Source organism: Acomys minous, assembly GCF_964271855.1.
Source record: "Acomys minous genome assembly, chromosome: 7".
Classification (NCBI taxonomy): domain Eukaryota; kingdom Metazoa; phylum Chordata; class Mammalia; order Rodentia; family Muridae; genus Acomys; species Acomys minous.
Genome location: NC_140488.1, coordinates 88457064 through 88483301, shown reverse-complemented (window position 1 = coordinate 88483301; position 26238 = coordinate 88457064). Strand labels below are relative to the sequence as shown.

The following is a 26238-nucleotide window of genomic DNA, read 5'->3' as shown; positions in this document are numbered from 1 at the left end:
TTTGTCCCACCCCCATCGTATCTTTCTCACTCAGCATCCTTCTAGCCCCTCCCCAACATGAAACTCTGAGCAACTAGATTGTGCTTTCTAATCTAGTTTTGATTTCTAGCAGTTTCCTGTCTCTCATGGGAGCAAGCATTTTACCAATTTATTATTCTCCGCAGGTCCTTGATTTTTTTTTGTTTTTTTAATATTTTTTTCCTTTATTAATTTATTCTTGTTCCTTGATTTTTTAAAAAAATATTTGTGTGGCACTGATTATTTTTAAAATATAGTATTAAAATCAAATAGAATGCTTTTGAGGAAAAGTGCTTGAAATGATATAGTACTAACTTATTGTTCCATTCAAGAAACATGGGTCATCCTCTCCATACTAATTAACATATCACATATTGTCCACAAGGTTTACTAATAAGTAGTCAGTGACAGCTCAGTTCCATAGAACAAGGTAAAATGTGGAAATCCAGTAATATTTCTACTTACATATAGAAATTAGTAAGCATGCATACATACACAGAGTAAGTATTGAAACTGTCCAAACCCCGAATGATGATTAAGCAGACTGTATTTCTCATGCTAAAATAGACAATACCTACAACTTTTCACTTTGACTTTAAAACTAGTAGGAATTTCAGAAGTGGTCACATGATTTTTTATTTTTACAGAAGCAACATTTATGAAGATGTATTTCATCTGTATTCAAGTTTTCCCACATTATTGTTTACACATTTCACTATGAGGAATACTTAATGTGTTATTGATATACCTTCAGCAAATTTATATTTTACATTTGTATGCTTGGCAGAAAAGTCTTGTAAATACTATATGAATTTCATGATTATTACATTTTGAACATCAGTTTGAGAGACAGGAGCATTAACACGTTCTACAGAAGCAAAGAATCTCTTAGGGAGGATTTGTCATTACTTACAATGGAGAGGGTTTTTTCCATAGTGGAGAACAAAGAGAAAATGAAAGAAGAGTCATCCTACTTTTGAAAGGGAATAAAAGCAACTTTGGAAATCTTTGAGTATCTCTGACCTTTCTTTTGCTCTTGAAATGTTACTTATGTTGGAAGTTGGAGTTCAAGGCCCAGCTAGAAAAAGTATATTTACTTCTCTTTGAATTTAATTCTCTCTATTTATTTAATCCCACAGCTCCCACTTTATTTCTGCAGTTTTTTATTGTATTATCAGCATCTGTTCCTTTTTTCTGTCAAAAGTGCTTTTGTGTTACACAGCAGCATACAGGTTATATCACTTGCTTTATAAAGGAAGACAATGTAAAAAATAATTCAATAGAGCACAATTTGTTTTAAGAATATGTGCTGTTCAGTGTAAAGTTTTAATAAGGATTTCAAACTGGGCATCAACCAAATCACATTTGAAATATCTGTGTCTAGAGAAATAACAACCACTTTATCATCCACATAATTTTTAGAGTCCTGTCTCTGAAGAGTTCTTTAAATATCAAGCAGTACATCCATACACACCTAAAAGTACCTAAACCATATAATTTGTGTAAATTTTTTCAAGATGCATTTATCTTTTTAGATTCTAGTAGCCCCCAGGCTCTTGTCCTCACTAATAAAGATTAATAGGGAATGGATAGATGCTGAGTATGCCTCTTCAAACCACCTCTTTTACTTTCTATTCATTGAGTATAGATAAAGTACATTTGACCATTAAGAAGAGGTTGGTTTTCCTCTAGAATCTAGAATATTTGGTTATAACCAGGATGCTTTCGGGACTTCCTTATCTAAGGGTAACTTGTAAATCTTGTCTCATATGTAAATATGGGCATATAACAGATATGCCTCAGCAGTTGTTTTTGGACCTCTAGGCCTGCTTTTCCTCCAGTTACAAACAGGGTGTTTGAGCTATAATATCTAAGGCTCATCTTAATGCTAACATCTTTTGCAAAAAAAAAAAATCCAAACACAGAAAGTGAACAGCAGATACCATATCTTTTTTCCAGGAGATGGCTTTCCAAACACAAAAATAGTCTAATTGTTCACAAGTATTTGATATGTAGTCATTAAAATACAACTAGTAGCTTCTTCCAACATATAAATTACGAGTGTCTTAGAAACATTTCACAAGTTTAATGTGTTAAAGAAAACTATTTCCAACCTAATACTGTTTCCTTATATTTAGATCGCCTTCAAATTATGTCAAGGAGATGCAACCTCTTTTGTAGAAATCCCACATATAGCATTAAATAACTAAAAGCAATACTTTTTTCTTTTTTATTAATTAAATATATTTTTATTTTTTACATATACATTTATATTATTACCCCAAAATACAATAAACTACCTATGGCAAAAAGAACCATGACACAATCAGGAATTATATAAATGTTACATTTGGTGTTTGGCTATTTGTATTTGACAGCCTTGAAGAAAACAGCTTTCCTATCTTGGTGAGTCTAAAATTCTGAATGTAAATCAATCTCCATCACATCTTGTCATTATCCACTTAAAACATCTATCTAGACCTAAAACACATCTTAACCCCTAAACAACTAAGATTCATTGTAAAACTAAGTTATAAAAGTAGTACTTTAAGAAATAATCTCTCAGTGTTGTTAGAGCTCAGCTGAAGAGCTGTGAAAACATGTCTTAAAATTGCTGAGATTTTGGAAGCAAGGCCTGGAGATCTGTATTTCAAACAAGTTATTCTACACTCTTATGTACCCTGCCATTTGAAAACTACAACTTAGAATTGTTTTTAACTGGATATGATTTTCTGACTATTTCAGCTCCACTCCTTGCCTATGGTCCTTTGCTTCTCTTTTTCCATATGCATAAGTTTGCCTAGGCTATCATACTGAATACTGCATGAGATTTCATTGTATGACATTACCATCATAGATGAAATACAGTCCTAAGCACTGAATATTTATGTGGGTTCTAATTTTTCAATATCATAAGCAATGACGCAATTAGTACTTTCTCCCTTTGTGGGCTTTTCTGGTTGCTTTCTTCATATTCCTTAAATTTAACATTTATTTGCCAATTTTAAAGACATTTATGTCTACATTAGAGTATCTTTCAGAAATTTTGAAACAATTTATTTTCAGTAGTAAATACATATTCTAGAAACTCTAAGTCCAGAAAGAGAGTTATATTGAAAATATTAGGCTGAGTTACTGAGTGGAAAGGGGAAATAGTCTTCTACCTGACTGCTTTGCATTAAATTTTTTTGGTAGCTCTGGAAACTTTAGTGTATTTATGTTACTGGCAGCATTAATTTTTATGAATTAATTAGTGCTTGCTGATAAAATGAAAGTGATGCTGCATGGTTGCAGATTGACCTGAGGACAAAAGCACTGTAACTTTCCTCTTTTTTTCTCTGGATGATGATTTATTTTATTAATTTAGTTTCTCCTACTCAAATGAAATGTGAGTTTTACAGCACAAATCATTCATTGGTATATTCCTACATGGCTTCTAAGGATTAACATGTTCTAAATACAGCTGATACAGAAAGCACTTAGTCTCTTGCCTAAATTATTCATGTTTGGGGGAAGCTCTCTGACAAATATCTGTTTTTCACTTCTAGTGAGTTGTTATCTCCATACATTTTACACAAAAGAAACAATGCAAAAAGTGTTTGAACTTGATGAAAAACAAATCCCAGGCATAAACGAATAAGGAAGGGTAGAGGGGCAAGAGAAGCATATGGGAAACAGAGGTGGGAAATACCAGACAGAAGGAGTCAAAGGAAAAGGCCACCCACGGTGTAGGAAATGGAAAAAGTGGAAATGTAAGAAGAGACATTTCCATTTCTCAAAGCAGAGAGAATTCCAGTATGAGTCACATGAAAACTAAGGAGTTTTATTAGTTACTGGTGCTAAAGTCTTTTTCTACCAGAAACATTAAAAATTATTGACAGAAACAGGATGGAGAAGCATTTGATTCTCATATGCAGGCCATGTCAAAGTTTTCAGAACTCTGCACATGGAAAAACACATGTAGCTGAATGTATCCTTTCCTCAAAAGTCTCATCAGAATAGGCACACACCCCATTTTATACCTCATAAAATCGGACAACTATATTGTTACTGATGGCTGTAGTTTGTAGCACACAATATATCGTATTATGGCAATAACCAACCAATGCAATGAAATTGGCAGACTCATCAATTATACTTCTAGACATTCTGACACAGTTTGCTTCTGTTAATTTTCAGGTCCCATTTGGAAGCCAGTTCTGACCAGTGGAAGCGTTTGCATCTTTCTCTTCAGGAACTTCTTGTATGGCTACAGCTGAAAGATGATGAATTGAGCCGGCAGGCACCTATTGGCGGTGATTTCCCAGCAGTTCAGAAGCAAAATGACACGCACAGGGTAGGGTGTTCTAGAGACTAGTGACTTGTGCATAGTATAAATTAAATGACTATTTTTAAATTATTTTTAATTAAAAATTAAATGAGAGTGAAGTATTTTACTCCTTTTATCCAAGAGTTAATTATAAATAATCCACACCCATTATATTTTAAATTTCAAAAACTTGCATTAGCAATATCCTTTTTGTCTATTTTTAAACCTGTCTTATCATGGAAAATATTGAATATTTATAAGAGTAGCCAGAATATTATAGTAAACATTCATGTTCTTTGCAAAATATGAACAATCCTCAATTCATGGACAGTCTTATTCCTTCTATGCCTCTATTCATTCCCTTGTAATTTTGAACCAAATCTCATCATATTCCATTTATTTGTAAGTATTTTAGGAAGTGTCTCAAAAAAAGAAGGATTTGCTCATTGTAAGTAAATACAGTAGTATTAAAATACTGTCAAATAGCAGTAATTGTATCCTATCAAATATTCCTAAATATTCATTTTTCTCACATATATCATGTTTTTTTAAGTTTTCTGATTCATTGTAATAATCAAAATGAGATCCACATATTGCATTTGATTAAGTTTTTGATATTATAATTACATCATTTTCTGTTACCTTTCCTCCTTTCAAACCTTCTCATATACCCCTCCTTTCTCTCTCTTAAATCCATGCCTCTTTTCTCATTACTTGTTACTACATGAAACTTGTTTCATCACACATTACTGCATCTTTCTACATATAATCTGCTCAGTCTGTATAATGTTACTTGTATATATGTGTTCAGAGATGACTATGTGGTTATAGGATAGCCATATGGTGTATTACTTTCTGGAGAAGACCATTTCCTCCATTCTAAGCATCCTTAGTTTCCTGCAGTTCTTTGTGTAGCTTCGAAGCCTTGAGGGATTTTTCTTGTCCCTTTTGGCATATCCACTGTTGTCTTTATTCAGACCATGTTTAGGCAGCCATATTGATGAGACTTAATGACTGTAGATTCTAATATTACTAGTTGACACAATCTCACCTCATACTTCCTAATCCTTTTGTTCTTACAATTTTTCCACCATATATTCTCCACTGTTACTGAGGCTTAGGTGTAGGAACTGCTTGTAGATATATCAATTGGGAGGGCTCCACAACTCTGCATTTGGATCAGTTGTGGTTTTCTGTTATTGTCTCAGTCTATTACCAAGAGAAATTCTCTTGGTAAGGGGTGAGAACTACACTTGTCTATGGGTATAAGGACAAATGTTTATATTGTTGCTAAGGATTATGCTGGTTTAGTAAAGTGCTCATTGTAGTTTCTCCTCCACAATCCATGACTTCACCAGCCTTAGGTAGTTGGCTAGGTTTTCAGTACCAAGTATGGTTCCCTATTGTTGAACATGTCTCAATTTCAACTGGGGAGCTGCCACTATTATACCCTTAAGTTTATGAAGCAATTCTGGCCATTGTTGTGGTTCATAGGTGTCATAGGAATGTTAGTTGTTTCCCATTTTTGGAAGATTCCTTGTCTAGTCCTCAGGAAGGAGACTTTCAGGACAGTTCCAGGCCAGGGGTCTCTCAGCCTTTTTTGTAAAGTGTATGGTGTCTACAGCAATAAGACTTTAACTTCAACTCCTAAGTGTGGGCAACCAGGGACAATAGAATAGCTTGAATATTTTGGGAGTCTCTTGGGCAACTCTGACTATGCTGGCTAGTTTTACGTCAACTTGACACAAGCTAGAATCACTGGAGAACGAAGGCTTCTCATGTGATATTGGAGGTTTTGATAGGTGCTTTGTCTCTGGAATAGAGGATTAGCAGTCCCAATTTACTTATTAGCTTCCTCTTCCCACCATTTTTAAACCATTTACGTAAGATTGACAAGATAAATGTCTCTCTAATGTTCAGAATAATAAATGAGTCATTCCTTCCCTAGCATCCATCACTGGTGACCAATTGTTTGCTTTTTTTTCTCTCATTTCTGTCTTTTCAAGAATGTTGTGAATGGGCAAGGCAGATATTTTGTTTACTTCACTTTTCAAAACAATATAGCCCAGTGGAGTATCTGACACATAGTAGATACTGATGATACTGATAAGTAGTTTATTTTTGTTTGTTTGTTTGTTTGTTTGCTGTTTTTCAAATGGGAGTAAAATGTTCATGACCCGAAAAAAATAAAACAGTGAACCAAATTAATTACAATCAAATGAAACAACCTTGATAAAATGGTAACACTTATATATGCTCGGTCTTAAAAAAGAAAGATCTACCAATTGAGATGTAATCAAATAAATTAATAAAATATATTTTAAAAAAGAAAGCTCTTTCTGGACACTCAGACAAAGGTAGCATCTTAGCAAAAGGTCAGGGCTAATATTATTCCACAGAAGAATACATGGGAGTTTACAAAGAAGAAAAAATAGGAAGACTCAGATGTCTTTGAAAGACAATGGTAAAAATTCTGTTTCTTAAGCTATTTCTTTTTATGTAATTCAGATTACTAATTTTTGTATCAAGGTGAAATTTAATAATGCTGCATTTTATGTCCTAGTTTGAGTAGTCAAATATTAATGCTTATGTATAACATCCATTTAGAAAATGAACATGTTTTGTTTTTTAAAACAATGCAATATTTTGCATAATTATATTTCATGCAAAATATATTTTATACAATATATTTTGATCATATTCTCCCCCTTTCCTAAACTCTATCAGATTGTCTTCACCTCCCAAATTCATGTTTTAGCTCTAGCTCAAATCAACAACAAAGAAAACTACACAAAGCCCCAGCAACACCCTAAACAAACTTTAAAAAGACAAAAAAATATCAAAACAAAAAGTGGACAAGAAAAAATATGGAATTTTTTTGTGTTGGTCGTCTACTCTGGGGTATGGGGCCTACCCTGGATTTTTTTTGCTATGCTCAGTGTCACTCCACTGGAGAAAACTGACTTCCTTTTCCCAACATGTACCAATTGCAACTATTTTCATGGATAGGGGTGGGAGTTTTGGCCACTTTCCCTTATCAGTACAGAGATTTTGTCTGATTTGAACCTGTGCAGGTCTTGCACATACTGCCACAGTATGTGTAAGTTCACATGTATACCAATACTTGGTGTCTAGAAGATTCTACTTCTTGTGAGTCATCTATTACCTCTGGCTCTTGTGATCTTTTCTCCTCCTCTTCTCCCAAAGAAGCATATGTATTTTGAATAAAGTCTTTGTATGATACAGTAAATTGAGACTGAATTTTTACAAAAAAATTATATAATTTTATTAGATATCCAGAAGCTAAAGAAAATGAATCATTGGGAAAGTACACACAGAGTAAAGAAATACAAATTGTGGCTACTATTTTGTTCAGCAGTGAAAAAACAGTGAAATTGGTCAAAAGACTTACCATGATACCCCTTTCCAGCATATTTCTTTAACTACTATTGTACCTGGCTACTTGGTCTAGTAGCTTACTAGTTGTACTAATACTGTTCAAGTGCTTACACTTAAATTCTCAATCTTCATTCATAAAATTTTTGGGAAGTCTTTTGTGTTGAGAAAATGGAGAAGATCGAGTTAAAGGTAACATATGCTTGTGTAATTGATAGCTCAGATGTATACCTAGGATTTTACAACCACTTGTAATGTTTTCTCATTTACTGTGAGATCCTCTTTTCTCCCATGTTTGCCTTCCTTCAGCAATTACTCAGATTCAATCTTCAAGCATCTGAGTAACTAAGCATCCTTTTGTAAAGTTTGTTGAATTGCTTTGACACACAGTTTTACTTGTGACTTGGCCTAATGCACACTGAGCTTCTCAGGATATCTTTATGGTGTTGGATATCACAAAGCATTTCTGTTTATATGACTGCTGGTCTGAATTTCAAGATGGACCACTTGTAATCATAATACCTATTTATTTTCATCGTCACTTTTTAAAATCATCTCTTTACTGTCTTCGGTAAACTATTTACGCCCTTGAGGACTGCTTTTGAACCTATCGTACTCAGGGCTTCTATTGCTGTAATAAAACACAATGTCCAAAAGCAACTTAAAGATGAATAGATTTTATTTCAGCTTATATCTTATAATTAATTATCAAAGGAAGTCCAGTCAGGAACCTGGAATGAGGAACTGATACAGAGGCCATGGAGGAATAAAACTTACTGGATTGCTCATCCTATCGTTGTACACCCATTACCACCAGTCTAAGGGTGACATCATACGCAGTGACCTGGCCTCCCCACATCAACTACCAATCAAAAATATGCTTACATCTATATTCATAGTACCTACAGAGATCAGAAAGAATAACAGATTCCCTAGAACTGGAGTTAGGGATGATTGTGAACCCCATGTTGGTGCTGGAAACTGAACCTGGGTCTTCTACAAGAGCAACAAGTGATATTAACTTCTGAGCTTTTTCTCCAGCCTAACAAGGCAACAACAGGAAATCTGAGAGGAGTCCCCATGAGAATACAGTATTGATAGTGTAATAGAAGCCAAAGGCCTCATGCCAGACCAATAGCTCACTGCAATGAACATTCGCAGCTAAACAGTATGGACAAAAGTGTATACTGTGAGACATAGTGTGACACACTACAGCTTCTGCAATGAGATTTCTTTTTCTCTATTGTTGGAGAGGTTGTAAGGGTGGAGGACAGATATGAGGGGAAGGTAGATGAGTGGGATTGGGGTACATGATGTGAAATTCACAAAGAACCCAAAATAGTTTTAGAAAGGAAGGAAGGAAGAAAAGAGAGAGGCGGGGGGGGGGGGGAGAATGCATTATAAGCTTGTCTACAGGCCAATGTTGTTAAGGGATTTTTTAAACTGAGCTTTCATCTTCCAACATGACTCAGATTTTTTAAAAGTTAATATAAAACTAACCAGTACAGAACTCATATCCCATTAAAAAGTTGAAACTCATCAAATATATTGTTCATTTATATTTTTGTTTATCTTTATACTAATCATATAATTTCATAATATAGGCATTCTTAGTTGCTGTGGTGAAGATTATGTGACTTTATAGTAGGTAAAATGACAAGATAGTTCACACAACTGCTGTTTCCATTGTAAAAGCAGTTTTCTTACCCATGAGAGTAGATCTGTTTTTCCCAAACCAGCTGGGCAGCATAACAACTCTAACTGTATGGCTCTGTAGTTTAATTAATAAAATAATACTCCATATGTGGTGAAGTGTTATAAATAATTAAAACTCAAATGTGCCTCAGCAAATACAAACTGACCAATTTTATAACCTTGGAATATATTATCCTGGCTCTTACAGTTACTAATTACTTGCCTCACTAGACTGACTCGCTTTCAATTAGTGTGTATTATTATGGTGCAGTTATATATTTTAAAATTGACTTCCTTTGTTTTACTTGAGCAGCCACTAAAGTGATATTTATTACTTGTCTACTTCTGTTGTTAACCTAGAGTGAGTCTTAAAAGAAATCATAATGGAGAATATCCAAAGAGAGCTGCAATAAACCAGAGGCTTATTTAATTCCAATCATTGTATCCCAGATCCAAATGTAGATTAGATCTTGATTATAAGAACACTGTAGGTAATAGCTTTTTTGTTTGCACTTTTACTAATGAAATTATTTGCTGTTAGGTTTTCATCTTTCAATTTAAAAGTCTATATAAGCCCTTCCCTGGAGACCATTAAGGACACCTTCAAAGCTTTCTTTCTGGTTACAATTTAGATGGAAGTAATCAATATATACATTATTAAAACAGTGGACAGAAATCCATTATAGCCAGGATGTTGTTGATAAATGAAAAGGCTCAAATAAAGTAGTTTACTTGTTCATGTGTCAGGTCATATATTATACATGTTAGATTTATTAAGATGTCACCAACAAAGTAAGACAGAGGATTAGACATTCAATAAAATTATTCCCAAATCACATTGTAGATTTTACATTTATTTATTTTAATTCTATTATCAATGCTGGCCCACTTAGTTCCACTTCATATTAGTATGTGTGTTAGGTGGATGAGGTCTCTGTGGTTTCTTTCTACAGAAATAGAACATGTCTTTCATAATGTGAAGGTCTGAGTTAGTTCTGCATTAACAAATGCAGTCTTCCCTCTCACCTTTGAAAAACAAGATTGGAAGATAATGATTTCTTCCAGAATTCAGTAGTCTGGCCTCTTGGAGTTCTAAATATTTTCACTCTTTTGAAAAGTTCATTCTAAGTTATGTCTGTTCTAAGATGTCTTAGTAACTATGCTGCAGGAGTTAGATATCTTTTTATCTATTCTTTATTAGTAATAGAGGACACTTTGTATATATGTGATATTCTATTCAGTCATATATGGACATGCTGAATAGAAGAAACTTCACATTTATTTTTAGAATTGCATTTCTAGGCATTTGAGGAAATCTTCTTCAAACTAGCTATATTATCAAAATGTAAGAATGCAGCTATCTAGGAATCGCTGCTTTACTTTAATGACTATAAAAAGATGAAATGTGAGCAACATACAGATTGATTTCACCATCCAAGTCTTTTCCTACTCTGTAAAATTATTTTGATAACCTGGCAAAGTCTCTTAAGTATGATATTTGTATAGCATTTTATCTTTACAGAGCACTTGTACACAGATCATTTAATTACAATTGAACCTCCAATCGTTTTCTGTGCTCATTTATTCCTCTAAATATATTGTAGAAAAAATCATATCATCATAACTAACATATAAGAACTCAATGATTCTTGGAGAATCTCCTTATTGAGTGCCTTCTACATTCCAGGGGTCAGGAATACAAAGATAAACCATGAGTCCCTACCCCAATGCACACCTAATTTTAGTGAAAGATAAACCCATTAAGCCAAAAAATTAATGTATGAAATAATATCAAAAAATTAGTAAATGCTACACAGTATAAATCAACTAGGAGTAGGGGAAGACAAGGAGATAATGTTTTATTAGGGATCTGAGTTAGTGAGCAAAGATTGGAGAGGGGAGAGATAATTCTGATTAAATTGAGTAGCAGTTTCAGAAACCCACATGGAAAACCAGATTTAGAGTATTCATGGTAAGATGGACAATCTTTATTATGGGAATAGGAGCATGAAGCTGTGTTATTTATAGAGGGAAACAAGAACCAGATTACAAATACTTTTGCAGACCAGAGTTTGGAGAAGAATTTTATTTTCTGTAAGTGAGACATCACTCACTTGAGAGCTCCCTAGTAAGATAGAATCTGATTTGTCTTTTTTGAGGTTGTTTAGCTGCTTTTTAGATAACTGACAGGGGAAAGGGTAGTGGTAATGTCATCTAGAAAATACATAATTATAACTTGGGTAAGAATAAAATTTATGTATCTGGTAAAAAGTTACTCTATCTAAGATATGTTCTAATGGTTGAGGTGATGATGTATATGTTGTATGAAGTAAATAGTGCAGGCAAAACAGTCAAGGATGACTCAGAACGCTGTGCACCATCCTGCCATGTGATAGATTTCTGGGCCCTTTCATTTTCCAATATCTTGGTATTGAGTTATTGAGAATTTATTATCCATAAGTCACCATTTGGAATACACTTTCATATGCGTTTGAGACTCAATATATTGTCTGTTTAAATGAAGAAGATCATGATCATGGCAGAATTGTTATAACAATTCTTTTTTTTTTTTTTAACAAATTCAATGTATTTCAGGTTTATTTTTTCCTTTTTATTTTTTATTAATTTATTCATATTACATATAAATTGTTATCCCATCCGTTGTATCCTCCCATCCCTCCCTCCCTCCAATTTTCCCCTTACTCACCTCCCCTATGACTGTGACTGAAGGGGACTTCCTCCCTCTGTATATGCTCATAGGGTATCAAGTCTCTTCTTGGTAGCCTGCTATCCTTCCTCTGAGTGCCCCCAGGTCTCCTCATCCAGGGGACATGTGCAATTCTTAAACACAAACTCAATTCATAAGTCATGCCAACAAGGTAAAAATAATAGTATGGGAACTAGAGCAATAATATAGTATGGCAAAATTATTAAATGCTGATCAAATTACAGAAAGGATTGTCTTACTATTCATGCTTATATCTGTTCCATAACCATTTACATTAATTAGTTTTGTAATGCTGTGATAAAATACCATGACCAAGGCAATTTATAGAAGAACTAATTTGTTTTATACTAACAATTCCAGAAGGTTAGAATCCATGATGATAGTGTGGAAGTAGCAGGTAACAGTTGTCTGGAGTAGCAGCTAAGATCACACATCTTGAGCCATAAAGAAGAAACAGAAAGAGACCTAATTCTAAACGGCACAAGACTTTTGAAATCTCAAAGGCTATCACCACCACCACCCTGGTGACATACTCCTTCAGCAAGGCCACACCTTCTAGCCCTCCCCAAGCAGCCACAAAACTGAGATGAAATATTCAAATTTCCAACGCTCATTGAGAGAAACCTCATTCAAATGACCACATCATTTGTTGAGTGAGTGGAAGTACCATTAAATCATTCTAAATGTCAATGGTGAGTCTGATATTCTCTTATTTGCCTGGTGGTATAAAATAGATGAAAATCTCCCAAACAGTGTTTCAAATAAGATAAGTTTTGAATGTTTAAGGGTTAACATCTCCTTTAAGAAACCCCTAAATTAGCCAGCCATAGAAGCACGTACCTCTAATAACAGCACTCACGAGCCACAAGAAAGAAAACTACCACTATTTTTATGCCAGATCAGCATAGCTATATAGGAAAACACTTTTTAAAAATGAAAAGAATTAGGAAATGGAGGGAGGGAAGGCAGAAGTGAGGGAAGGAGGGACAGCTGGAGGGACAAAGGGACAGAGGGTGGGAAGAAAGAAGGAAGCTGAATAAAACAGCATTTATTAGTGCTACCTCTTTAGAAAATTATAGCAAATACTTCAAAATTTGCAGAGAGCTTTGGATCTGGAGCATATGAAGAAGCTCAGATAAGATCTGTCTTTCTCTCAATTCACAGCATTATTTTTAATTCTCTCCTGAGTCATAACATGAGGCTTTCAACTGCAGGCATATTAAGTTTCCATCTAAATTAAGCACACAGGCGCATGCACATGGGCTCATGCAAACACACCACACACACACACACACACACACACATACACACACACACACACACACACACACGCACAAATAACATTTCATGATTTTTATTATTTGATAATCTCTTTTTAATTTAGAAATATTTACTGAGGATTTACTATATGCCAAATCATGGCTATAACTTTATCAGCATGTGTCACGTTGAGTATAAGAGTTTGAGAACTGGAAAAGGTAGTTGGCCAACTTCAGAGACACTAAATCAGTTAGAAGAAAAAGTGGGGAAGAGCTTGGAACATATTGGCACAGGAGACAACTTCCTGAACAGAACACCAACTGCCCAGACATTAATGTCAACAATTAATAAATGGGACCTCATGAGGCTGAGAAGCTTCTGTAAGGCAGGAGACACTGTCAAGAGAACAAAGCGACAGCCTACAGACTGGGAAAAGATCTTCACCAACCCTACATCTGACAAAGGTCTAATATCCAAAATATATAAAGAACTCAAGAAATTAAACACCACCAAACCAAATAACCCAATTCAGAAATGGGGCTTGGAACTAAACGGAGAATTCGAAACAGAGGAATATCAAATGGCTGAGAAACACTTAAAGAAAGGCTCAACCTCCTTAGTCATCAGAGAAATGCAAATCAAAACAACTCTGAGATTCCATCTTGCACCCATCAGAATGGCTAATATCAAAAATTCAAGCGACACCACATGCTGGCGAGGATGTGGGGAGAGAGGAACACTCCATGATTGCTGGTGGGAATGCAAACTAGTACAACCACTTTGGAAATCTATCTGGTGCTAACTCAGAAAAATGGGAATAGGGCTTCCTCAAGACCCAGCTATTCCACTCCTTGGAATATACCCAGAAGATGCTCCAGCACAAACAAGAAAATTTGCTCAATCATGTTCATAGCAGCCTTATTCATAATAGCCAGAACATGGAAACAGCCTAAGTGTCCCTCAATAGAAGAATGGATAAAGAAACTGTGGTACATATACACTATGGAATACTATTCAGCTATTAAAAACAAGGAATTCCCAAAATTTGTGGATAAATGGATTGAGCTAGAAATGATCATAATGAGTGAGTTAACCCAGAAGCAGAAAGACTCAAATGGTATATACTCACTTATGTCTGCATACTAGCCCAAGGGGCATGTCCCACGAAAGCCTTCACTTACCAGGAAACTGAGACAGAGGGGAGGATATTCTATTGGGACTCTAGATGAGAGAATCATGGGAGAATGGCAAAGTAGAAGGATCCAGAGGGTCCTAGAAGCCTACAAGTAGAACATTATGATAGGCAGATTTGGGCCCAGGTGTCCCGCTCAAACTAAGGCACCAGCCAAGGACAATACAGGCGGTAAACCTTAAACCCCTACCCAGATCTAGCCAATGGACAGAACACTCTCCACAGTAGAGTGGAGAGTGGGATATTACTTTCTCACATACTCTGGTGCCTCACCTTTGACCATGTTCCCTGGACGGGGAGACCTGGTGGCACTACAGGAAGGACAGCAGGTTACCAAGAAGAGACTTGATACCCTATGAACATATACAGGGGGAGGAAATCCCCCTCAGGAACAGTCATAGGGGAGGGGAATAAGGGGAAAATGGGAGGGAGGGAAGAATGGGAGGATACAAGGGATGGGATAACTGTTGAGATATAACAAGAATAAATTAATAAAGGAGAAAAAAATTAAAAAAAATTAAAAATAAGAAGTCTCTGGGAGATTAAATGAACTTTCCTAGATAGTTGTGACCAGTTGATGCCCTAGCTAAAGTTGGACTTGGGAGCATCTGCTACTTGGAACTACACTGTAAAGTGGTTCTGTCAAATTCTACGTCAGAGTGAAGAGATGATGTACAGTCAATCCATAAGATTGCATTCTGAATAACCCAAATAAGACATTGACACTTCAATAGATGTGTAGATGAAATTTAGCTCCAGGGAAGTTGCCAAACAACTGAAATGCATGCATGGATTAGTAAAAATATTTTACTAATTTATTAAGAATTTGTACAATGTGAAGAATGGATAAAGAAACTGTGGTACATTTACACTATGGAATACTATTCAGCTATTAAAAACAAAGAATTCCCGAAATTTGTGGACAAATGGATGGGATCATATTGAGTGAGTTAACACAGACTCAGAAAGACTCATATGGCATATACTCACTCATAACTGGACACTGGCCCAAAATGGATGTCCCATGAAAGTCTTCACTTACCAGGAGATTGGGATAGATGCAAGGACTTCCTAGTGGGACTCTAGGTGAGAGAAGAATGGGAGAATGGGGAAATAGATAGATACAGAGGGTCCTAGAAACCTACAAGAACATCATGACAGGCAGATCTGGACCCAAGGGTGGGGGTCTACTGAAACCACTGCATCAACCAAAGACAATGCATGCAGTAAACATTGACTCCCTATTCAGATCTAGCCGATGGACAAGACATTCTCCTCAGTTGATTGGAGAGTGGGGAGTGACTCTGAAATGAACTCTGGTGCCCCATATATGACCACTTCCCCTTGGTTGGGAGGCCTGGTGGCACTCAGAGAAAGTATAAGCAGGCTACTAAGATGAGACTTGATAGGCTGTGACCATATGGTGGCAGACGAGGTCCCCTTCTGCCACAGGCCTAGGGGAGGGGAATAGAGTGAAAGAGGGAAAGACGGAGGAATGGGAAGATACAAGTGAGGGGATAACAATTTATATGTAATCTGAATAAGTTAATTAAGTAAAAAAAATAATTTGTACAATGTATTTTAGTCATATTCAACCTCTATTTCTTCCCCTAACTTATCACAGATCCACTCTTATCTCTCTACCCACTTCAATTGCCCATCCTCTTTGTATTTTTAATGATATATCAAATCCAATTTCTGCTGCCCATATATTCCTAGATGTAGGATTGTCCAGTGGAGCATGGTCAACCTAGAACCACACCCTAAAAGAAAATTGACTTTCCCTCCTCCATAAGCCATTAACTGTCTATAGCTCCTTAATGGTGGTGGCTTATAAACTCCTTTCTCCTCCATGCTAGAACTTTTCCTGGATTTATCTTGTGCAAATCTTGTGCAGGCAAACAGAGATGCTGTGATTTCATGAACATATCAAATTTTCCATGTCTAGAATAAGTCGCTTCATATCAGTTCTCCATGACTTTGGACACATGCTATCAAAGAATCAAGAATCTTGACGTTGAATATGATTATTTTTATTCTATCATTTAAAAAACAATCAATTTAAGGTAAAATATTACATACTGACATTTTTCCTTTTCATTACATTTAAAATAAAGTAAAATGGGTTTTATTATATTTTCATTGTATACATATATATCATTATATTTTGCTCTGAACTGTCCAGTCCCTCCACTTTCCCTCTCTTGTTCTCCTTCATCCTCCAAAAAATTCTTTTTTCTTTCATTATATTTGCATACATTTTTATACATACATACAAATAGGCGATTTTGTGTATTTGTGTGTATATTTGTTCTCTTATTCTCCCTTCTTCCTTTTTTTCTGACCTCCTCTTACATTCTCATAGTCTGATTTCTACTTTCATGCACTGCATTTACATGTACACATGTATATAATATGCATATGCAGGTAACTATGTAAACATGTACATATTATGTATATGTATGATAGTTTGAATGAAGATGACCCTCTTAGACTCATGCATTTGAATAATTTGTCCCCATCTGGTGGAGCTGTTTGGGAATAATTAGGAGGTGTGTGCTTGTTGGAGGCAGTGTGTCACTTGGTACAAGCTTTTAAGTTTAAAAAGACTCCTCCACTTCCCAGTTTTCATGCTCAAGATGTGAGCTATCAGTCCTTCCTTCACTCTACCATTATGGACTCTAATCCTTTGAAACTATAGGCCAAACTAAATGCTTTCTTTTATAAGGTGCCTTGGTCATTATATTTTATCACAACAATACAAATGTAACTAAAACAATATGCATATTTCTAGAGTCCATATATCAAAGAAAGCATGTAATATTTATTTTTCTTGAATATCGCTTATTTTATTTAGCACCATAATCTCTATTTTCACAAATGTTCCTGCAAATATGACAGTTATTTTTCTTCCTAGCCAAATAAAATTCTGTTGTGTACATTACCACATTTTTCTTTATCAGTCCATCTTTTGATGGACAACTGGACTTATTCTACATGTTGGCTATTGTGAGCAATGAACACTTATTTTAAATTATCTCTGTGGTATGCTGCCATTTAATCATTTGTATATATACCTATGAGTATTGTATGGTATCTGAGTAATATGATTATTTCTGAGAAGTTCATACCAGTTTGCATAGAAATTGTAACAGTTAGCATTCTCAGTTTTCCCAGAACCATTGGTTCGGGAGCACATCTTTTTCTACCAACAAGTTTTTATATCTTTGTCAAATATTAGGCTTTGTGGATTTCCACATCCTCTATTCTGTTGTATTTGGCTACGTGTCTGTTTTGTGCCAGTGCCATACTTCTTTTGTCACTATGTCTTTTTATATAATTTAAAGTCAAGCATTGTGATGCTTCTAACATTGCTCATTCTGCTGAAAACTACATTTACTACTTGGGGTTGTTTATGCTTCAGTGTGAATGTTAAGACTTCTTCTGTGAAGAATATCAATAGTATTTTGGTATGAGTTTCATTAAATCTGTAGATAATTTTTAGTAACATAGCCAATTTCAAAATATTATTTCTGCAAATGAGCATGGAAGTCTTTTGAGATAAAGTGATGAGTATTTGCTCTCTAGACCACGCTGTCCTTGAATTTCAAGAAATCTTCTAGACTTTACTTACTAAAGGCAGAGATTGCAGACATAAGTTATCATGCTTTGCTCTGGCATTTTATTTCAAATTTTATTTATTGCAATTATATTGAGAATGGAATTTTATCCTGATTTCTTTCTTAGCAAGTTCATTTTCAGAATACAGAAATACAGAAATATACTGATTTGTATGTTGATTTTCTTTCCTGGTATTCAATAGAAATATTTATCTTATCTAAGTGCCTTCAGGTAGAGTCTTTTGGGATCTTTTAAGTATAGTATCATTTTAAATAATAATAATTTGATTTTTCATTTCCTGTTTGCATCGTTTTATTTCCTTTCTTAAACTTATTCCTATAATTAAGACTCAAAGTACTAAATTGAATAACACTATATTGAATAAGAAGAAGGATAGTGGGGACCCTTACCTTATTAATTGTTTTAGAGGAAAACAATTTTTCACATTTAGTATATTATTGCATGTACATTTATAATATACAGTCTCAATTTGATGAGGGATACTCCTCTATTTTTAGCTTCTTCATGGATTTTTACATGAAAGGATGTTGGATTTTGTTAAAGGTATTTTATATGTCTATGGAGATGATCTGTCCTTCAATCTATTTAGGTGTTATATTTAATGATTTGTGTGCTTTGTATCACCCTTGCCTTTTTCCAATGAAATTTGGACATACTATGCTTTATTTTACTTTTATATGGTTTTATGAATATTTTATCAGCACATATTAATAGTTCAAAGTAATGAGTCTCATTAGGACAATTTTTCACATGTGTACAACAAACTCTTGTAATATTCATTCCTTGGCTCACATATCATATCATTTCTCCCTAGACCCACTGCTCTCTTTCTTCCCAAATGGTTCGCCTTCTGTAATTATGATTTTTTCAAACCTCAATTTTACATACAAAATATTATATTTTTAAATTTCAAATATACATGTGTGTTCATTATATTTGCCATAACTCTGTATCTTCCATTTGTTCTTCTTCTTCTCGTGTTAGTCTTTTTTCTGGAAAATTTCACTTCTGCTTAATTTGCTTGTGTCATTTTTCCCATTTTAATCATTTCCCTACAAATAACATAACTTCATTCTCCTTTACGGATTAAAAAACTATGCTGTGCATATTTACCATACTTCCTTTATATCTATTGTTGCTCTGTAGCTTAGTTTTGTGAATAGTACTGAAATAAATATTAATGCCCAGGATTGTTTTCATCATGTTAACATGGAGTCTTTTGCCTAAATACAAAGGGGAAGTATAGCTAATTTCAAATTTAAAACATATTAACTCTTTGAGAACTTTATACAAAATATTTTAATCATATCTACCACCTCCTCCTTTGTCTACTCTTAGGTCCAACAATCCCTTTCTCAACCTTGTGCCTCTTTGTTTCATTTTGTTTTGTTTTGTTTTTCCTTAGAAGAGATTGTCACAACACATGTCATCCTGCTCTAGTTCTTACAGTCTTTCCACAACCCTTCCCCTTTTGAGTTTCATGGGAAACTTCTATACTAGTCTTCAATAGTAACTGGAATCATTTATGGTCCTGCTAACAGTATATAAGGATTCTCTCCTGTCCACTTCATCACTAGCATTTGTTTTCCTTTTCTTATCAACTGACATTTTTAATGGAGTTAAGATAAGTCTTAATGTGGCTTTTATTTTCGTTTCCCTGGTGGCTAAAAGTTGACCAGATTTTTGTATGTTTATTGGACATTTGTGTTTCATCTTTTGAGAATCTTCTCATTTCATTCGACCTTTTGTTTAATGAGCTTTTTGATTTCTTCATGTAAGGTTTTTGGTTTTTTGTTTACTTTACACATCAGTCCTCTCTCATACATATTGCTAACATATTTTCCTCTTACTATACAGGATGCCTTTTCACTTCATTGCTTCTTTTATATGACAGAAGCTTTTTTAATTCATATAATCTCATTTGTTAATTCTCAGCATTATTTATTGAACAAAAATCATCTCTTTTTCTTATAAATTCCTTGCCTGTGATTGTATCTTTTTAATATAGCTTTTATTAAATTTGTTGCCAATTTTCTATGTGTACATATTACACTCTCTTCACACTCATCCCTACTGCCTCCTATTTTTTCCCCACCTTTCTCATGCCTTCTTTTCATTACAAGTCCCTGTCACACAGATATGTCATTTTTGTTTTTGTGATTCATTGAGTTTAATTGGTTCCATCCATGTAACCATAAATTTGTAAATAGTCAGTGGATTCATTAAGTAAATAACATGGACCCTTCTCTCTGAGACTATGTTAGTAGCCTCTGGTTTATTAAGGAGTGGGAGGGACTCCAGGAACCCTTCATGAATCTTGACTGACTGTTGACAGACACAGTCTTATGTAGACCTATAGCAACTTATGTCTGTATCTTGAAGTTTGTATCCTGAAGTGTGTTCCCTATTTTTTCTGCGAATATCTCAGCTTGACATTAAGATTAACATTCATATTCAGTTTTACATTAAATTCTTTGATCTGTTTGCATGTGGGTAGTGTTGAATTGAGAGGTAGTGAACTATATTCAATTCGCTTGTGAATATCTCGTTTCCCAGCAGTACTGTTTGAGAAGACTATTTTTTCAGCGTGTATGTTTGTTGTCTTTGTCATAAATTAAGTGGCTCAAGTCACATTGGCAAATACTTTGGTCTTCTATTCCATTGATCTGCATGTTTGGGTATGATCCTAATGCATTCGTGCATTCAGTTTTAAGAATGTTTTTAAGAATCGTTAAATCTGTATTCATTGGGGAATTTATCTATTGTACTGGCCCTTTATTTTGTTCTTTGTTTTTTATATTTTTCCCAATTTATTTATTTGTTTTTATTTATTTATTTATTTATTTATTTATTTATTTTAATTTTTAAAAGTATGTTTCTTTCTTTATTTTGTTCTTATTCATTCTCAGTATCAATGTAATTCTAGCTTCATTGAATGAGGTCAATAGTTTTCCTTTCCTTTCTAGTTTATGAAACATTTTGAGCAGCTTTAATGTTAGTTATTTTTTTTTAATTTGGTAGAATTGATAAGGAATCTTCTTTTTGGTCATTTCTTTGTTAGGAGACTTTATTTCTGCCTTAATCTCATTGATTGTTATTGGTCTTTTTAAGTTGGTTTATCTTCTTTCTGTAATTTGTAATCTAGTGAGTTGGGATTTCTCTTGCATTATTTAATTTTATTTTTCTAAAAACTCAAGGACCATCATTCAGTTATTTATTTTAGATCCCTGGCTTTTGTTTGTGTGTTTGTTTTCTCCTGGAACTGCTTAGCAGAAATTATTTCCATGTGATACTGGGAAATTCTGAATTTCCTCCTTGATTTTTTTCCTTCAGTGTACACTAACAAGTGCACTTTTCAATTCACCAAATATTTGAATATTTTCTGTACATTGCTTGCTGTTGATCTTGCTTTATTGTACTATGATCTGGTAAAATACAAGAAATCATTTCAAATTTTATTAGAAATTTCTTTGTGGCCAGAACAGTGGTTTTATTTTAGAAACAGTTCATGGACTTCAGAGAACAATGTGTATTCTATATCTTTTCAGTGGAATACATTTGACTATCTTTTAATTTCATTTGCTCTCAGTATAATTTAGATCTAGTTTTCTCTACTGATTTTTAGTTTAGGCAAAATATGTGAATGATGTATTAAAGTTCCTCACTCTTATTTTATCATGAGTTATCTGGCCTTTTATACACATTAGAGCTTACTTTGTGAGGTAGAAGTTGAAATTTCAATTTTCTTTCATTATAATAAAGAATCTTAATTTTAACTATATAACCCTATTTCCATTGAATTCAGTGATATAGGGACTACTGATATCTACACAGAACAATGGTACATAATTGTTGTTCAACTTTTGTTACATGGATGAATGAAAGAGTAGTCATGTGACAATATATAAAGTAACATTATAACTTATAGTTTATTCACATAAAATAAAACTTTGGATTTCTTTGGTCTCTAATTTTCTAGAACCAACAACTTCTTCCTTTTTATGTATTTCTTCACTTACCCATTTTGTATTTAGTTTAGTCTTCTTGAATCGTGAAGATACAAACAATTCGTCCGGTCTTGTATCCACTCTTTTCCCTTAATTTCAAGCAATGGTGTGAAAATAACAGTCCTTGTGTCTTTGTCATGACAGAGATTCCTTTGTCTTTTCTTTCAATTCATTTTCATCCTCAGTGACTCACATGTAAGAAATGAAATTGTGCAGCTGTGCTATAACTAATTCCTTGGCAACAACTCAAGTGGCAAGCCAATGGTCTCTCATAACGGATGAGTATTAACCTTGAATTTTTTTCTCTGCTTTTAACAATGGAATTTCACTATCATGTAGTGTTTTAGACTTTTTAAAAGTTTGCTGAAACCTTTAATCCAAGCTCTTATTTTTCAGACCTCATTACTATTATAGCCAGTATAGCCAATATCTTCTATTCTAATCTATATTGTGCCTAATTACTTATATTGTGTCTATTTCTGTCTGTGTGATCAACGACCCTGTTTTTTTCAGGGTCTGTCTGATATAGTCCTGGTTTTCCATTTACAAGCTTATGTAGCATCTTGGTGCATGCAGGTACTCTCAGTCCTCCATTCAGAAACTCAAAAGTCTGAGGCAGGAGTATTAAGGGTTCAAATCCAGCCTGAGCTACATAATGAAACTCTGACTCAAAATTAAACAACAAGGAAAAATACAGAAACAACATTAAAAGTTTGGTATCTAGAAAAAAATCAGTATAACAAGATATATCATTAGCTTACTAGTATATTCAAGTCACTCATGCTTAAAAGAGTGTCTTTTCCTTCTGTTATCTTTTTCACTTGCTTTCCTGACTTCCTCTTTCTTGCTTTAGGGAAAAAAGATATTTTGCACTAGATATATGTTCTTCTACCCTTTCCTCAGGCTGTCAACCAGTACAATGAACACTCCTTGTTGCAAATCTTTCTTTGCCTCTATGAATCACCTTCTTCCTTTAAAAGTTATCATCCTTAGTTTTAACCTCCTCGTATTTGCTCTCTCATGATAGTCCATTTTTTCTCATTAAATACTGACATGTAGGTATTCAATATATATATCAGCTGAATGACAAAATGATGCTTAAAACTTTTCTTCCTATTGACTATTTTTTACTGCAAGAAAGGATTCTACCTTTCCAAGATGTCCCATATACAAAATGCCAACCCTTATCTTAGTATGATTGTAATATTAGGCTTTACTAATTTTATCTTGAGTACACATATGAGGCATTCGGAATCAAAAGCAGATTTTTTAATTGCCTTACTCCTTCTCTTTCTTTCCTAATGACATGCCCTAGGGCTACATGGTAAATGTTGATAAAAATATTTCCCTGTGAGTACTTAGTTTTTCTGTAGTCAGGAGACCAAAGATTATAAAGGAGGAGCCAGCTGTCCTCTGTTCCAAATGAATCTCCTTGGAAACATAATAGGCCTGAGTTTAACTCAAAATTTCAAAGAGTTAGATCACTGCCCCACATGCCTCAGTTTTTACAGCCTAGAAATGTTTCCTGGGCTTGGGCTTTATGTTTTAATTAGAAGCACCTAGAGATTTTGTTTTTGTTTTTTCTGACAACTTGAAATTTAGTCTAGCAGTATAGCAACTAAAGCCTTAACCATGTGTCCTTCTTGGATCAGAGAAATTTGAGAAATTAACCAGACAGATGGTATACATCTCATTTGCATGGGATGGGGAAGTTCTCAGCAGGCTAGAACTATTAGAGGTACATAGAGTAGTCCACGGAAGTTTATATCCTCACACTTAGCTAAAGTGTATCCAGAATTCACTCATTTACTCAATGTGAAAAGTAAGAGTACTTTTTGGTCCTTCTGCATAGCTGCACCTCCTAAATAGTTTCTTACTGTGTCTCTGCCTTTTCTTCCTTATACTCTGGCTTTGGGTTGCATTCTCACAATAAATTTTTCATGAAATTATTCTTCTACTTCTCTCCAGTTAGTTTTCTTTCATCCTCATCTTATGGACAGGAAATATGTTCTAAGACTCCCCCGTGAATATCCCAAACTATACATATATACAGTGTTTTTTCTTATACATGCCTATTTATAATAAACAGTAAGTTATGCATAGTGCCAGAAAGATAACTTACTATAGATTGTAGTGACTCTGTGTACATTTTTTCTGTATAAATTTTTTAATTTCCTTATTAAAATGAGAAACTTCAGAAATGGAGAGATAGTTCAATGGTTATAAGCACTTTCCGCTCTTGCAGTGGAACATGGTTTTGTATCTAGTAGCTCACAGGGGATCTTATATATTCTGGCTTCCACAGGCATCTACACATATGTGGCACACATACGCACACTCAGGATGACATACAGAAAAATTGTAAAATCTTATTTTAAAAGATAAGAAACTTTAAATTTTGTTTAAAGGAGGTTCTTTATAATTTTTCTTGTTTGCATTATATCTCATACACTTTGGGGCTTTTATTGAGTAACACATAGGATATTTGAACTGAAGCACTGTGATATCATGACAGTAAATCACAGACTGAGATAGCTTTAAAGAAATTAATGAATGGTCTTAATACATTCGATGTGGCAACATTGTATAAATGTCCTACATGGGATGGGATAAAGCTGCACATCATCTATTCATGCGACTCAGAACAACTCAATGTTTTAAATTTGTGAATTATCTATTTTGTATTTTTTAGTTTAATATTTTTGGAGCATAGATGACCACAAGTTATTAAAACTGTTGACTAAGCAGCTATAGATAATGGGAGACTACTGTCTTCATTTCACGTACATTTTTGTTCACTTTTTTATTTGTTTGTTTTGTGGAGGGATTTTGTGTAATTAAGACTAGTCTCCAGCTAGCTATGCTACAGAAGATAATCATAAACTTCTTCCATGTCCAGCAGTGTCCTGATTTCAGGCCCTTCCCAGAGCTGCTTGCTTCCAGATGGGAACAGAGGGACCTTGGGGTCAAAGGTCCCATTCCTTAGTAGCACTTTACAGCTCTCAGGGCCAGCCCTGTGCACTAAGTGAGGCTCCCAGTCTCACAGGGGAGGAGGAAATGAGTTTTCCACTGGGTGTTACAATTAGCTTTTTAAAGTGCTTGCTGGTATCAGGAAGCAGTGGAAACTTGGGAATTCCAAAAGCCCGTGATGATACCAAAAGTGTTACAGCCTTTTGTTAAGCTGCCATGCTAAGCATGGAGGAGGAAGCAGCTGACCTGAAATTAGCCAGCAGGCAAGTCTGGTGATACACAAGCTGAGTGGGTGCTTTGTAGGACGTCAGCACGGATCTTGTGGCCATATAATAACAGTTCCTCACTTTAACTCTGGTAACAGTCTTTTCTTAGTCCTTACTTCCTAGAAAGGCAAGCCTGTTTGGAGATGGGTGTACATATTATATGGTATTATTCCCTATGTCTATGTTTGTGCACATTTCTCTTTGTTGAATGTCTTTTAACAATTCTCTGACAAACTTGTGTTATGCTTTATAATTCTATGTACTTAAAATCTTCTAGAAATCTTTCCCATGTATTGAATTGATTTATGTTTATCTCTTCCTGATATATTGCAACTTCATAAATATAGGAACCAAATTACACTCAACATTTTGTTTTCATTCTATAGTGTAACTACTTAGACACAGAAATTTGATGAAGGGAGACATTATTTTTTATATATAATTTGCCAAGCCAGTATCATGGTTCACTCCAAGTACACAGAAAAATAAAAGAAATGATTTCCTTGTATTTGTGAAAGTAAAGTAAGTAAATTAAATAATCATCTACTCAGTGTGATTTCAAGGACACAAGAATAGTTCAAAATATAGAAACTGTTTCTCCATCTACAAATTAAATCCAAATGTTCCATTATTCAGACATCTTACTTCTCTCTCCTGAATTATAAATAACCTTAATGGATCAATTATTTTATAAAGTAGCAAAGTTAGGAATCTTTAAAATGGTGAAGATCACTACTATTTTACCAACAAATACG

At 34.4% G+C, this 26238-nt stretch overlaps 1 protein-coding gene across 11 annotated transcripts in view; it reads left to right on the top strand.

Moving 5' to 3' along the window:
• The window catches only part of DMD (dystrophin), a gene marked incomplete at its 3' end in the record, with an annotated part of 2106393 nt that overhangs the window by 1689235 nt on the left and 390920 nt on the right, over positions 1 to 26238 (top strand). For all 11 annotated transcript variants that reach the window (XM_084788839.1, XM_084788837.1, XM_084788840.1 and 8 more), the window contains one exon: positions 4198 to 4354. In XM_084788839.1, coding sequence (XP_084644965.1) covers positions 4198 to 4354 — 157 coding nt within the window. The remainder of the gene's footprint in view (positions 1 to 4197; positions 4355 to 26238) is intronic.